At 48.7% G+C, this 14,100-nt stretch overlaps 1 protein-coding gene across 1 annotated transcript; it reads right to left on the bottom strand.

The window, feature by feature from the left end:
• Positions 1-51: 51 nt before the first annotated feature.
• Positions 52-13,543, bottom strand: LOC122391251 (exocyst complex component 5-like). The gene is made up of 17 exons (XM_043384996.1): positions 13,443-13,543; positions 11,069-11,136; positions 10,672-10,802; positions 10,308-10,425; positions 9,769-9,966; positions 7,117-7,181; positions 6,678-6,861; positions 6,296-6,451; positions 5,404-5,576; positions 3,695-3,914; positions 3,313-3,453; positions 2,922-3,055; positions 2,282-2,468; positions 1,831-1,987; positions 1,320-1,480; positions 731-933; positions 52-433 (listed from the first exon to the last, which is right to left on the bottom strand). The coding sequence occupies exons 2-16, from the start codon at positions 11,102-11,104 to the stop codon at positions 844-846; spliced, it is 2,151 nt and encodes a 716-aa protein (XP_043240931.1). The 5' UTR covers positions 11,105-11,136; positions 13,443-13,543; the 3' UTR covers positions 52-433; positions 731-843.
• Between the last annotated feature and the right edge of the window lie 557 nt (positions 13,544-14,100).

Here is a 14,100-nt window from a genome sequence, read left to right as displayed (position 1 = left end):
TTTGTTAATGGCAACAGGGAAGTACCGAAAGGCTTGTAAGAGGCATGTGAATACATCATATATTGTTTACTTTGGACATGTGTGGACATGCTTTTCACTTGTCAACATAAAGGCATGAAACATATGCATATGTACCTACCCATGCCACGTAAAAAGCACTGACGCGCCTCGAAAAGTGGCTTACAAGCAATATTCATTTGGCATGAACCTACTAGATAATACCGCCGATCATACACATTTCGTACATAATATACAAAGACAAAACCCTATACTTTTATCTCGCATAGCCTCTCCCATGTCGTGCACATAACACATTCACTTCGAAAACAAAATAACAAGTCTGCAGAAACGACATTCTCAAAGACGCTAAAGCAGTTACGTCCAATCACAGTACGTGTCAAATCGCCGACATCCCCGTTCCCGCTCTAACAGGCAGGGCTGCGGAGTAGATGGATTTTCGGCGACTCCGACTCCGACTCCGGCTTTCAAAAACCAGCTCCGACTCCGACTCCGGGCAGAATTGTCGACTCCGACCGACTCCAACTCCCGACTCCGACTCCGCAGACCTAGCAGGGCTGCGGAGTCGACAGATTTTTGGTGACTCCGACTCCGACTCCGGCTCGGGTTTCTAAAATCGACTCCGACTTCGACTCCGACTCCGGTCACAACTGTCGACTCCGACCGACTCCGACTCCGACTCCGACTCCGACTCCGCAGCCCTGCTAACAGGTAACACTCTCGCGCCGGCCGCCGCCGTCTGAGCACCGTCCCCGGCGGGGCTGGCGAGTCTATGTCGGTCGCACACACACACACACACCTCTGGCAGCGACCGGGTCCGACACCCTACCATCGCAGCTGCAGACCCAGCTTGGAGGTCTTGAAGTCGGTACGCAGCTGGATGAAACTCATCAGGACAGCACGGTCCAGGCCGGCCTGAAAAACAACCACCGGGCGTGAGATTTGTGTGCATCATCGGGACACTTGATGTTCTTCGAGAGGAACTAGTGTGGCGCAACTTCACACTAAATAGTACGAGTGGTGTTCGGTAGAGATTCAACAACTAAAATGTAAAAGTCACCAGCAAATGTCCCTGGCAGCATACTGTCCGCCATTTACCAGCTATCCCCGTATGCAAGTACTATTGGTGACTTACCAGCTGTCCCTAACAGTGGACCTGTCACTCACCAGCTGTCCCTGGCTGCAGACCTGCCACTCACCAGCTGTCCCTGGCTGCAGACCTGCCACTCACCAGCTGTCTTGGGCTGCGGACACTGTCCTGCCGCTCACCAGCTGCCCCTGGCTGCAGACCTGCCACTCACCAGCTGTCCCTGGCTGCAGACCTGCCGCAGGTTGTCGGGTAGCACCAGCAGCAGGTTGCAGAGCGAGTGCAGCGTCTCGAACAGTGCCGTCACGTGCGCAATCTTCCAGGCGTCCACGCACTTGCGGTACTCATTGACGTCACAGATCACCGCCATCGCGCCTGGGGGACAGAGAACAACATACCGGTCAACACCATACCCTTGTTTGCAGACATTATATGCATCGTCGAAAAAAAAAGAGAATAAATATGAATTATGAATGCTTCTTTAGATACAAAAAGAACTTGTAAATAGAATGATAGAGTTAGATGGCCTCCAAGAGCCCGAAGGAATCGATAGAACCATTCGTGAAGCTAGAACGATCCCATTTATTCGATAGACTCATTAGACAAGAAGAGGAGCAGGTTTACGCAGTCGGCTGGTCTCCGATGTTTCTGCCGTTGTTACAGTCCGGTTCCTGTAAGAGTCGACAGCGAACGAGCTGGTAGCAAGACACAGCTCTGTGGCGTACCTGTGGTGTTGTACTGGAACTGCAGCAGGTGCTCGAGCACCACCCGGTGCAGTCGCTCGCCCAGCTCCGTCAGCACCGCGTCCACGTTCTTGCCGTCGCACGAGTCCTGCACGCGCGCCGCCTGGCCGTTCACGAAACGCACCACCTTCCGACACGCCTGGCCGCACGGAGGAGCGAGTGGGGTCAGTCCTGGTAACAAGTCTTAAGTGCAAATACGGACAGCACCTGATTTACAGTCTTTCAACCTTTTATTATAGCATGCTTTGCATAGCATATCCCGGAAATATGCTGCCAGAACGGAAATGGGTGCGCAAAAGTCCGTGAATATGACGAACAAAAAACTCGGATCGAAAATTACCAACCTACAATAAGAGCCGAGTGACGGCTAGCAATCGAGATACCTGTGTCACAGTTGAGATACCGATAAATCTGATGTTCACAGCGTTCATACCTGTGTGGCCGATGCCAGGACCACCTCCTCGGTGTCGGGTCGGAAGTCGGACTTTTTCTGCTCGGTCTGCAGCAGGACGCGCACCCAGGCACAGGCGGCTGACAGTGTCCTGTCCAGGCCCACATCCAGCTTCGACTGCAGACCGGCCAGCAGAGAGCGCCGCTTCTGCGCCGCCTCCGGCTGGCAGCTGAGGAAGGGAGATACGTGTGGCGCTCAGTGGGAAAGGTACGGACGAGCGGCCGACGGATACACACTCAGTTCGAAGTACCAGTCTGTGAGACATAGCGGTTCAAAGCGGAGAAGAAAAAAAAAACGATGAAAATGCAAGCATAGAACGCCCGAAGCTTGAAGTGTGACCAAGAGCATTTGAGAAGCATGCTAATTGTGATCATTTTCCGTTTATTTTATTGGGTTTCTGTTCATTTCCGTAATTTATACTACGATCAATCTCAAATACAATTAAGCTGAAACGTCGATCTTTAATACGGACTGCATTGTTCGTAATTCCATTGGGCCGAACTCCACTTGGCTCACACAGTGGCAAACCGTAATTCCCCTCTCCCACTCACCTCTAACTCTCTCACTCTGCCTCCAAGTTGTAACTATCTCTGACTCTTACTCTCTCATTCTCTCAGCTCACCTGGATCCGGCCACCAGCGGCAGCAGCGAGTCGGCGTATTGTTTCTCCAGCAGGTGCACCATTCCGTTGGTCTGCCGCACCACGTCGTAAAAGTAGAGCTGCGGCTCGGCCCGCGGCTCGTTCACGGGCACCGCCTGGGAAACGGACACCACACGGGGTACATTGATCAAAGACCCGGGCGAGGTGGGGACGACAATGCGGAAAAGCAAAATTGCAGTCAATTTGGTCAACAACGTCAAAGCCAGGGCGTTTAAGAATGACAGCAAATGAGTAGAAACAAAAATTAACTTTGGCTTAACTTTGATCCACGTTAAGGCTAAGTGAAAGTTATACCCAGTGACGTGGAGTCGCTTAGAGTGCCCCCACAGTGCCAAATGTCTCAGTTACCGACCTGCAGGGCCAGCTCGATGCCGTAGTCGATGTGCTCCACCAGCAGACTGTTGGTGAGGATGTCGAACAGCTGCAGCGCGTTCTGCGCCAGCTCCTGCGGCCGCGACAGCACCTGACAACGCTTCAGCGCCTTCTTTGCTTCCTGAGGACACATGTAAACCGACACATGGAATGAGGCTGGGAACGACTCAAAATTCGTCATAGAACGAAAAGGAGTTCTCTCACCTGGAGTTCACGGATTTACAATCATTGCATGGCAGCTGACCAGTGCCTTGCCCAGACGCAGGCGCCCGAAGCGGTAACGAGCGTGCATCAAATCCTGTAGCAGGCTGATGACGTCTCGGGTCCTCCTGTTACAGGTTGGTGACTGACTGTCCTCTCACCTGTAGCAGGTTGATGGCCGTCTCCTCCGATAGGAACGTTCGTCCGCCGTGGTTCTCCACGGCCGCGATGTTGATACTGGTCTTGGTGCCGAGCACGACGGCCGCCTCCCGGCGCAGCTCGCCCAGGCCGCCGTACAGCACGCGCTTCTGGTGTGACTGGGACGCGTAGTACTCGTCCAGTGTGTCCGAGCACGCCTGGCGCAGCTGCGTCAGCTCCTTGCTGCCGGCACCGAGTGGCCGGGACGGCGGGCGGTCAGACAGAGACGCCGGGACGGCCGGACGGTCAGACAGAGCCACCGAGACAGTCGGCTTGTGCTGGTACACCGACTCTAGCAGCCGGTGTATCAGTCACCAAAACGCTGAATTTCGTTTTGTTTTCGCGATTATTTTTGAACAAGAAAAAAAAAACGGGCAAATTCCGAAGGCGAGCGGTTAAATTATCTAGACTTTTTACGGAAAAAATCAATTTGTAATTTAAAGGGACTATCCCACCTTTAACATGGGGTTTGAGTTGAGATAGGCAAGTTTGCGGCGAGGTTCAGAAACCACTATCTATCTACTATGAACGTCAAACCCCTTGAGACCCCACTTTTTGCGATAATTTTTAAATGCGTCAACTTTCGTTGACAATATTCTGGCAATGCATGTTTCAGAACCTGCCGAAACTTTTATTACTAAGGTATTTTGACGCCAAACGATTATGGAAGGTACTTCTCATTCACTCGTAATGTTGAGGTCAATTCAGGCCCGGGCAGAGGCTTGCGCTCGGCCACACTCGAGCCCCGCCACCAGCGCCATCTGCTCTAAATGCCATCTATCAGCGCCCGCTACCGCTACCAGCTACCGCCTACCATCAAGCCTGAATGGAGCGAGTGACCGGTCGCCGGGCAAGGAGCGCCGGAGGGGTAGGGCGGAGCTTAGCGCTGACGTCATTACGTGGCTCCGCCCCATGAGCGCGTAGCCTCTACCCAAACAGCAGATTCGTTCCGTGAAATTTAACATTACGAGTGAATGAGAAGTACCTTTCATAATCGTTTGGCGTCAAAATACCTTAGTAATAAAAGTTTCGGCAGGTTCTGAAACACACATTGCCAGAATATTGTCAACGAGAATTGACGCATTTAAAAATTATCGCAAAAAAGTGGGGTCTCAAGGGGTTTGACGTCCATAGTAGGTTGCAACCCCCGCGGCCTCTTGGTGTTGAAGAAATTCGTTCCCTTCATTTGAAAATGGGCCTTGTACAAGGCCCTATCTTCGACATGGAGCGACCGTTAGTGTGACGTCACCTCGTTTAGTCATTCTGATTTAAATGGGGTTGTTCGTTGAAAAATCGCTTAACACTTGGTCTGAACTTTGTTGTGGTGCCTACAGAGTAAAAAGAATCAGCTTTATGACAGTAATGTGGCCTGGGGAAGGAGGTAATTTTGGGCTGTGACGTCACATATTTGAAAGTTTGTGTTTGGAATATGGGAAGCCTAAGATGTTTAATGAAAAATAAATGCCAGAACCGTGTTCCTGGTCATCCAATCTATAAAGTCGGGCACAATTTAACTGGTTTTAACAACATTTTAGAAGGTGGGATAGTCCCTTTAAACGAAAGTTTTTTATATTTACGATTAATTTGGGTATAACTAGCGTATATGCCTATTCAGTGATGAATAGTGTGCGGGGTGCCCTTCGCTGTGCGGAGTTGGTGCATTCGCTCCTACCTGATGTATGTGTTGATGTACTCTTGGAACAGCTTTTTGGCGAGTTTGCTGAGGAACGAGCTGTCGTGGCCCATGTTGAACTTGGCCAGCTGTTTGGTGAGGTGCTGTGTGCGCGAGTAGAGCTCGCACAGCTGGTCCAGGTAGCGCGCGCCGCTCGACTGGTCTGCCAGCGTCTGGTGGCGGGACGGACACAGCGCGATTCGTTATAGGTACACCTCGAATGTCACACTCCAGTGGAAACCTGACCAAACAGTGGCTAATGAATCGAGCGCGACAGAATGATCGATGAAATAATGGGAGTCTAGTGCAGGGCTGCGGAGTCGGAGTCGGAGTCGGAGTCGGTCGGAGTCGACAGTTGTGACCGGAGTCGGAGTCGAAGTCGGAGTCGATTTTAGAAACCCGAGCCGGAGTCGGAGTCGGAGTCACCGAAAATCTGTCGACTCCGCAGCCCTGCTAGGTCTGCGGAGTCGGAGTCGGGAGTTGGAGTCGGTCGGAGTCGACAATTCTGCCCGGAGTCGGAGTCGGAGCTGGTTTTTGAAAGCCGGAGTCGGAGTCGGAGTCGGAGTCGCCGAAAATCCATCGACTCCGCAGCCCTGGTCTAGTGTACCGCAATGGCGATTCTACTATACATTTAGTGCAGCAAAAGTGGCAACCACGACCTGATACCTAAATCGTAATAATAAACAACACAATTAAAGACCCCAAACAAATGCTCAATTGAAAGCACTCACCGAAATTAACAATACGTGAGAACGTGGACAACTAACGAGTAACCTTACAAAGCAGTAAGCAGAGATAAATATGCATATTGTATTACATAATTATGCCAACACAGCCAGTCTCGCTCCTGTAGCGAGCTGTGGCCAGCCCGGCTGCTGCACAGAGCACCCACCTGGTGGAGGTGCTCCTGTAGTCTGCCCTGGAAGATGGTGAGCACGAAGCGGCCCATCACCTGGGCCGGGTTGTGGAACACGTAGTGGATAAGCGCCTCGTTCCTCTCACACACGGGAACAATCTCCCGGAAAATGTCCCGGCTGACAAACATGCCCTGAAACAGCAGAGCCGATGGTCAGAAACAGGCGAACAGATGCTGAATATACCAGCTTTAGTGCAATGCAAGTTGACTAAGAGTGCTCAGTTAAGGTTTTTGTCCTGCCTTTATCGTATCGGGCGGCGGACCGGTTAGCGAAATAGACGGTAATGATCCGTTATCATGTCGGAGAAGTTGTCAACATGCTGACGGCGTCCCGCCGACGACCCCGCTAAGCACTCACCATCTGACTCTGCTCGATAAAGGCGTCCACGCACTGCGAGAAACCCTTGAACTGGGCCACCACGGCCGCCACCTCCTTCATGGCGTCACGGTCGTCTCGCTTCTGGGCCGAGACGAACCGCTCGATCAGCCGCCGCTCCACGGCGTCATACTTCTGACTGATCCGGGCGCGGGCGCCCTCGAACCTGCCGACAACGAAAACATTCCGTCAGCTAAAGGCTTCTTATTATAGGGAGTATGAGCTGGACTTTTGTAGGAAGGGTGAAGTTTTCCTTCGAGCCAGCAGAAAGAATGAGTGAGTGAGTACGTGGGTGAGTGATGAGCTTAAAAGAAATAAATGTATTTTTTATACATTTATTTGCAGCGACTTGCAGGCGCTGATTTTCAAAACACATGAGGTACTATCATAAGCCAATGATCACTGTTTCTTGTTCACTTACTTTGCCGATGGTAGCTCTTGGGATATCAGGTACAACTTCTGTATGACATCTGCCGCTTCAAAAATCTGGGAACGTCACAGGCTTCAAATTAGTGCTGTTTAAATATAAAAATAAATCTAATCGTCTTCAATGACAATACCAATAAAAAGATCAAATAACACCTCGATCTTACGATATGAGCCAGGAGCATATTGTATGTGTATTAACCCGCGCGGGGCTGGGGGGGGGGGTAAATTTTACCCCCCCTCGCGAATTTTTGCAATATCTCAAAAACGGCGGCGCGCAGCGCCGCCAAACTTTCAGTACCTTTTCTTACATCAATTTGACACGTTCCCTGAAAATTTGAGCGAAATCCGTCGGAAAATTTTTGAGAAATTGATGTTTTAGTGACGTCATGTTCGCCATTTTCGCCTCAAAAACGGCAAAAGTTCAAACGCCGCTAACATCTTCATTTTTAAAGGAATCAAGACGTAACAAAAAAGGTTATACGTAATTCTACTTTGTCTATCAAATGGCTATCTCGGTTTTTTTTTTAAATGTTGGATTTTGGCCCAAATTTTTTTTTCTCAAAAAACTGACTTTTTTGGGAAAATAATTATAAAATCCAAAATTTTGAGTGTATCGAAAAAACCGGAATATGTGTCAGAGGAGTGGTCTATGTGCACCTACATACCAATTTTTAGAAGAATCGGTTCAAAAATGTGAGAGTTATTAAAGATTTTATGACGTCACGACACACAAAAATTTTGAAAAAATGATTTTTTGGAAGTTCTAGACCTCGTACGGAAACAAAAATAGCACCATTCGATTCGCCGTGAAAAAATGCATCAAATAGACACCTTTTTAGGCCTTAACCCGCGCCCTGCTGGGGGGGGTGTTTGAACACCCCCCCTTGTGGTTTTTCGCGAATATCTCAAAAACGGCGGCGCGGAGCGCCGCCGTTTTTGGTACACCTTATCATACATCAATTCTACACATGTTGTGAAAATTTCAGACCAAGGTCATTCAAGGTCAGGTCACCAGGTCACTTGAAGTGACCTCACCTCATAAAAACTTTCAATGTCTGTCATAGCTACACCGAGTGACCGATCGCTTTGAAACTTTCAGCGATTGCTAAGAGCAATAGCATGTACAAAATGTATATCTCAGAATTTTGATATCGATGACCTAAGGTCAGGTCAATTTTGCGACCTCCCCATTATAAGTCAATGGGAGAAAATTGAAATGCGCCACTTTTGGATGAAAGACATTATAAACACTCCCAAACACCGAATTACAAGTGGTTTAGACACACTGAACTTAAAAATGGTGTCCGTGACCCTTGTTTATGCCCTGAGGTCATCTTAGGTCACGAATGGTATCTAACAGTTTTTCGCAAATAACTTTTGATAGAGGCATGCTAGAGCGATGAAAACGCCTTAGATGTGTTCAGCTCGACGATACGGATCGACTGATATGCAACATGACCCTTTCCGGTCAGGTCATGACCTTGACCTGAGGTCAAATTTTCAAGTTGACCTTTCAAGGTCAAGTTATAGTTCATTCGATGCGTCTTGACGAGAGGAACACGATGCCGGTAAAAGTAAGCTCGTACAAGGCTTGGGTCAAAAGTTATTGCAGAAAAACTGTTTTCAAAAAAATCGGCTATTTTTGCAGTTTTTGCCCCCTGCAGGCAAAACCGTTGACGTTAGGTCAAATCTGAGAGAATTACTCAGAAAGGGCGTTAATAGGGCTATCGAATGCGCTTTTCCGCGGCGCTGTAGCTCTATTGGTTCCCGAGTTATGCGTTGGCTTCTTGGAAATTTTCGACATTCGACCTGGAAATCGGCGAAATTTTGCCTTCAATTACCTCTGGTGACCTGACCTTTGACCTGACCAAAAAATTGACCGAAGTGATTTCGTCATTATTTTTTACGCTCTTTCGAACGCCGCCTTCCGCGTATCGCTACGTGGCCCAGGAGCCGAGTTACAAGGGGGGGTGTTCAAACACCCCCCCCCCCAGCAGGGCGTGGAAATCCAGGACCCCCAGCAGGGCGCGGGTTAACGACCAACTTCAAAATTTGACCTCACTTGACCTGACCTTGACCTGACCTCGACCTGAAATTCATCCAGAGGTGGTCCATATCACTTATTGAGTGTGCCTATTGAATTCTATGAGTAAAATGACCCATAAAACATGTGTCGAACATGCCCTTTTCCATATTTTGTTTTTTGGTGACCTGACCTGACCTGACCTGACCTTGGCCTTGACCACTGAATGATATTGTATGCAACGAATATTGTCTTGGTAGCCTAAGAACACGTTTTGGGCAATCAGTCTCAGTCGATGACTCCATTCTTCGGCAACTACGGTGCAAGGTCGATACTGTAGAAACTTGCAATTTGTACCCTTGACCTGACCTTGACCTTGACCTCAAACTTTAAATTAAGTACATGTTTATAGTAGTTCGTGATGAGATCTTTCGATTGGCGTTTGATTTTTCCAAATCGGACCATTAGTTCGGGAGGGGGGGGGGGTAAAATTTACCCCCCCCCCAGCCCCGCGCGTTCGGCTGGAGACCCCAGCCCCGCGCGGGTTAAGTAAAAAAAAAAAAACGGTAAAAAAATGTGAAGAAAAATATCCGATTTACATCGCTCGGCGGCGCCACCCACCCGGTCCTTATCGTCGAACAGCTCGTCAGAGGGCGCCTCGGCGTCGATGAAGCGGTTGAGGTGCTGCATCAGTCGGAGGGCGCGCTCGTCGCGCGAGCGGGGTGTATTGACGCTCTCCAGCTGGTCGCCCAGGTGCACCACCTTTGTGGCCACGAAGCTAATCTTTTCGTCCAGCTGGTGCAGGATGCTGAAGTCCTCCTGGATTCGAGGACTCAAGATGTGTTACCTTTCTGTCGTATTTGATCAACACAACACAACAGTTTTGACGCCATAGCGGGCGTGTTACGTTACCGGGAAACACGCGTTATCCAGGTCAGTGAACGAGGTGAGATGGCCGAATGGTTATCCCCCGCTCGACGATCGCGGGTCGGAGTCGGACACCAGTCGGAGGAGGAGGACGTTCTGTCCAAAGGAGGTCAGGCGACCTCCACTGGCCATTCACCTCCTGGCATGTGAATGAGTGGCTCCTTACCATGTATAAGGTAAGGTGAGCTGCAAACATTGACACTAAACAAAACTAGGATTTGGATACTACTGACCTTATTTCTGTCCATAAGTCTGTAGACTCTCTGAGAATATTTAGACTCCTCTTCTGTGAGCTTGGCCTCCAGCTCATCACACTCCCTTTGTTGTTTTCTTTGTATGTCTGTCAACTGTCTGCAACAGAAACACAAGTGGATTTTAAAACACCATTTATCAAACACCATTCATATTTGTAAGAAGCAAATACCACTAGCAAATACCACTGTTAAAACAGAATTGAAATGAGCCAGTCACCTGGGAAGTGGACTGTGACAACTCACTACAAACTAACACTAACCTTACTAAAACAATGCTGCGAGTAGATATAGTTATGGCATGTGTGGAACATGCAGGGGAAAACCAATCAAATGTGTATCTTACCTGATGGCAGATGTAAATGCATCATGGATAATTTGTGGGTTGAAATCTTCATTGTCAGATTTCACTGACAATGAGCCATTACTTGCCTTCCAAGCTAACCTTTCTACAAAATCTTCTGCACTAAATGATTCCTGTAAACAGAAAACAGCCATTGCCAACGTCATGTAATATTGATACAGCATGCAAACCATACAAACATGACATTGGAGAGCTGCCTTAGAAATTTCAAAAGCACATCAAAAGATATTGTGACAAGATAAGCATGTTTTTATACCTGCCACTATTACTATTTATCTTTATCAAGAAAGTTTTAAAAGTTAGTAAGAGTAAAATACATTATTGTCAGCCAAAAGGAAAGTCTGCATACAGAAGAAAGAGAAATATTAAATATCCTCACCTGCTCCACCTCATCCAGCAGCTTATACATCATCATTTTTGGTGTTATTAATGACCAAATAATTCACTCTGAAAAATGGAAAGTTAGGTGAGACACAAATAAAAAATGACATATTTAAGCAAGCAAGAATGTTGCAAAAAAACATTTAAGATAATTTGCGTGTCAGCCCAGGAAAAAGATAAAATGAAAATTGAGGCAATTGGTGTCTAATTTAAAAAAGGCCTGATAACCAACAAGAAATTAACAAAATTAGTAGCTACCTAACAAATATTTTCAATTTCCTAATGTTTTGATAGAGACCATTGCAACGTTGACATTGACATCAAGCTTCGTACCATGTCCAAATTCATCCAGAATTGTTAAGTTCATACCTTACCTACCTTACCTTAATTTGATCGGAATTTAGAGGCCACTTGGCCTGTAGGGAACCGTTCTCATCGAGCTCTTGACATATTTGACCTTTCTAACTCCTATCAGGTATCTTGTACCTGATGTTTGCCCAGTGGGCATCCAGTCTTGATTTGAACTGCTCAATAGAAGCAGCGTCCACGACCGTTTGAGGCAAGCCGTTCCAATCATTGACGACCCTAACACTGAACGATTTCCTCCTTGACCTGGTGTCGGCTCTGGGCTTCTGGACCTTCTGCGTGTGACCTCGAGTACGGCCGTCCGTGGCAGCATTAAAGAAGTCTTCAGGAGCCAAGTCAACGCCTCCATGGAACAGCTGGTACATTTGAATCATGTCGCCTCGCCGCCGACGATAGAACAGTGAAGGCAGTTTCAGTGTTTGTAGGCGCTCTTCATAGGGAAGGTGTCTGATTGAGGTTACCAGGCGCGTTGCTCTCCTCTGGACTCGCTCAATCAACAGTTGATCAGCACGATTGAACGGGCCCCACGCCACATTGCCGAATTCCAAGTGTGGGCGTACCAGTGTCTTGTACAACAGTGGAAGAGTTGACTTGTCGATGAGCTCGAACGATCGCCTGATGATTCCCAGGATCTGGTTGGCCTTCGCCGCAGCAGCAGCAGCCTGTTTGCGAAACTTCAGCGAAGAGTCCACGTGGACACCGAGATCGCGTTCAGCTTCAACCGCCTGCAATTCGACTCCTCCAATAGTGTATTTGATCCGAGGGTTGTGGCGTCCCAGATGCAGGATTTTGCATTTCCCCTCGTTGAATGGGAGCTGCCAGCGGTCGGACCATGCCACCAGAGCATCGATGTCGCCTTGGAGAGATGTCGTTGCCGTTGGGACTTGCACCAACTGCATGGGCGATGGTTGGGCAGAGTGGTATCTGCCATCTCCGTTAGGAGAGACAGCCACCTCTCCCTCCGCATCAGCCTCAGGCAGGGCACCGCCGGTGTTCCGACTATGCGCATCCTTCGCCGGTTGGGTATGTTGGGTGGGGTGGTCTCTGCCAGCTCTGGGAGCGACAGCCAGCCCCTCAACCTCGGCGGCTTCTGAGGAGACTCTGTTTTGTATTTTCCGGTAGAGCTTTGTGTCGTCAGCAAACATCTTCACCGAGCAGTCGACCACAGAGGGGATGTCGTTCACAAACAGCAGGAACAGGAGGGGCCCCAGGACTGATCCTTGAGGGACTCCGCTCCTGACGGCAGCGGGTTCCGAGTGGCTTCCGTTCACGACTACTTCTTGCTTGCGTTCGGATAAGAATGCCTGGATCCACTGAAGAAGATTGCCTGAGATACCAGAGCACCTTAGTTTTTTAGTAGACGCGTGTGAGGGACTGCGTCAAACGCCTTTCGGAAGTCCAGGTATGCCACGTCAACAGAGTCACCTTGTTCAAGTATGTTGGTCCATTCCTCCAGCACCTCGAGAAGCTGTGAGCTGCAGGACCTTCTGGGACGGAACCCGTGTTGGTGTCTAGACAGCTGGCCGGTGGAGGTCAGGAACTCAATCAGCTCGTCGCGCACCAGTGATTCCATGACTTTGCATGGGATGCATGTCAGGCTGATTGGCCGGTAGTTCCCCGGAGTGCTTCTGCTCCCCTTTTTGTGGATTGGAACCACTTTTGCCGATTTCCATATCGAAGGGAGAGTTCCTTGTTGTAGGGATTCACGATACAATGTGGACAGCGGGCCAGCCAAGGCTGAGGAGGCAAGCTGCAGTAGTTTAGGATGCAGATCATCTTTAGGATGCAGATGCATTCATCATATCATACTATGTGTGGTTTCCAATTGCTTGACACTACACTTTTTCAGAAATTAAATTCTGACCAACTGAGGGATTACCCACAGCTCTTATGCCATAACTTTAGAACAGCAAACTCCACCAGTTCAATTCAGTCGGAAACCGTAATATAATTGACGCCAAATCAACAAAAATTAGTCAAACCTAAACGATTTCGCCCAACCTTACCCTTCTCCTTCCTTTACGTATACGATAATAGCTAAAAATTCAACACTTATCAACCAACTTTAATCATAGCAATGTCAAATCAGCATTTCTTTAAGGACGACGGTGAAAACAGGGCGCCTGGGGCGATTTGATCAAGGTTCGTGAAATTTACACGTGACGTTTGGCATATAGAAGGCCCATGAAGCGGGAGCAGTTCCAAATGTCACGTGACTTATATGCCCTCCGGCGCCCTGTTTTCACCGGCGTCCTTCTTTAAAAGAGAAATATTTCAATGCCGGGCTTTTTTTTGGCCCTGTTTCAGCGTATGATATTACCAATGTTGACGTTCAGTTTCCATAGAAATCTAAGGACATATTAGCAATTCTGCCTACGTTTCTATGGAAACTGAACGCCAATATTGATAGCGTAAGAACACTAAAACATGTAACGGAAGTTAGCAGGGATTCAGCAGGGGTTCAGCAGGGATTCAGCAGGGATCGACGGCCCCTACGATTTCGCTGAATTTTGGTGGAGAGGTGCAGAATGGTGTCCTCTATCGAAAATCTTAGTGCCAAAATGCGGGGAATCCATCAGGGGGGCCACAAATCCCAAAAAACAGTATGCCCTCAGGGCACAATCGACGAACTTTGAAAACCCTACTTCCAAGGCCCTATATAGA

This window comes from Amphibalanus amphitrite, unplaced genomic scaffold (genome assembly GCF_019059575.1).
Source record: "Amphibalanus amphitrite isolate SeventyFive unplaced genomic scaffold, NRLGWU_Aamphi_draft 000427F_arrow, whole genome shotgun sequence".
Classification (NCBI taxonomy): Eukaryota; Metazoa; Arthropoda; class Thecostraca; order Balanomorpha; family Balanidae; genus Amphibalanus; species Amphibalanus amphitrite.
The sequence above is the reverse complement of the archived record's forward strand: the minus strand, read 5'-3'. Positions and strand labels throughout refer to the sequence as shown.

Coding starts and splice junctions, on each gene's coding strand:
- LOC122391251 (XM_043384996.1), bottom strand. CDS start 11,104: ATGATGATGTATAAGCTGCTGGATGAGGTGGAGCAG. Junction 6,452..6,677: donor TTATCGAGCAGAGTCAGATG/GTGAGTGCTTAG, acceptor CTGCTGTTTCAG/GGCATGTTTGTCAGCCGGGA. Junction 2,469..2,921: donor CCGCTGGTGGCCGGATCCAG/GTGAGCTGAGAG, acceptor TCCCTTCCTCAG/CTGCCAGCCGGAGGCGGCGC.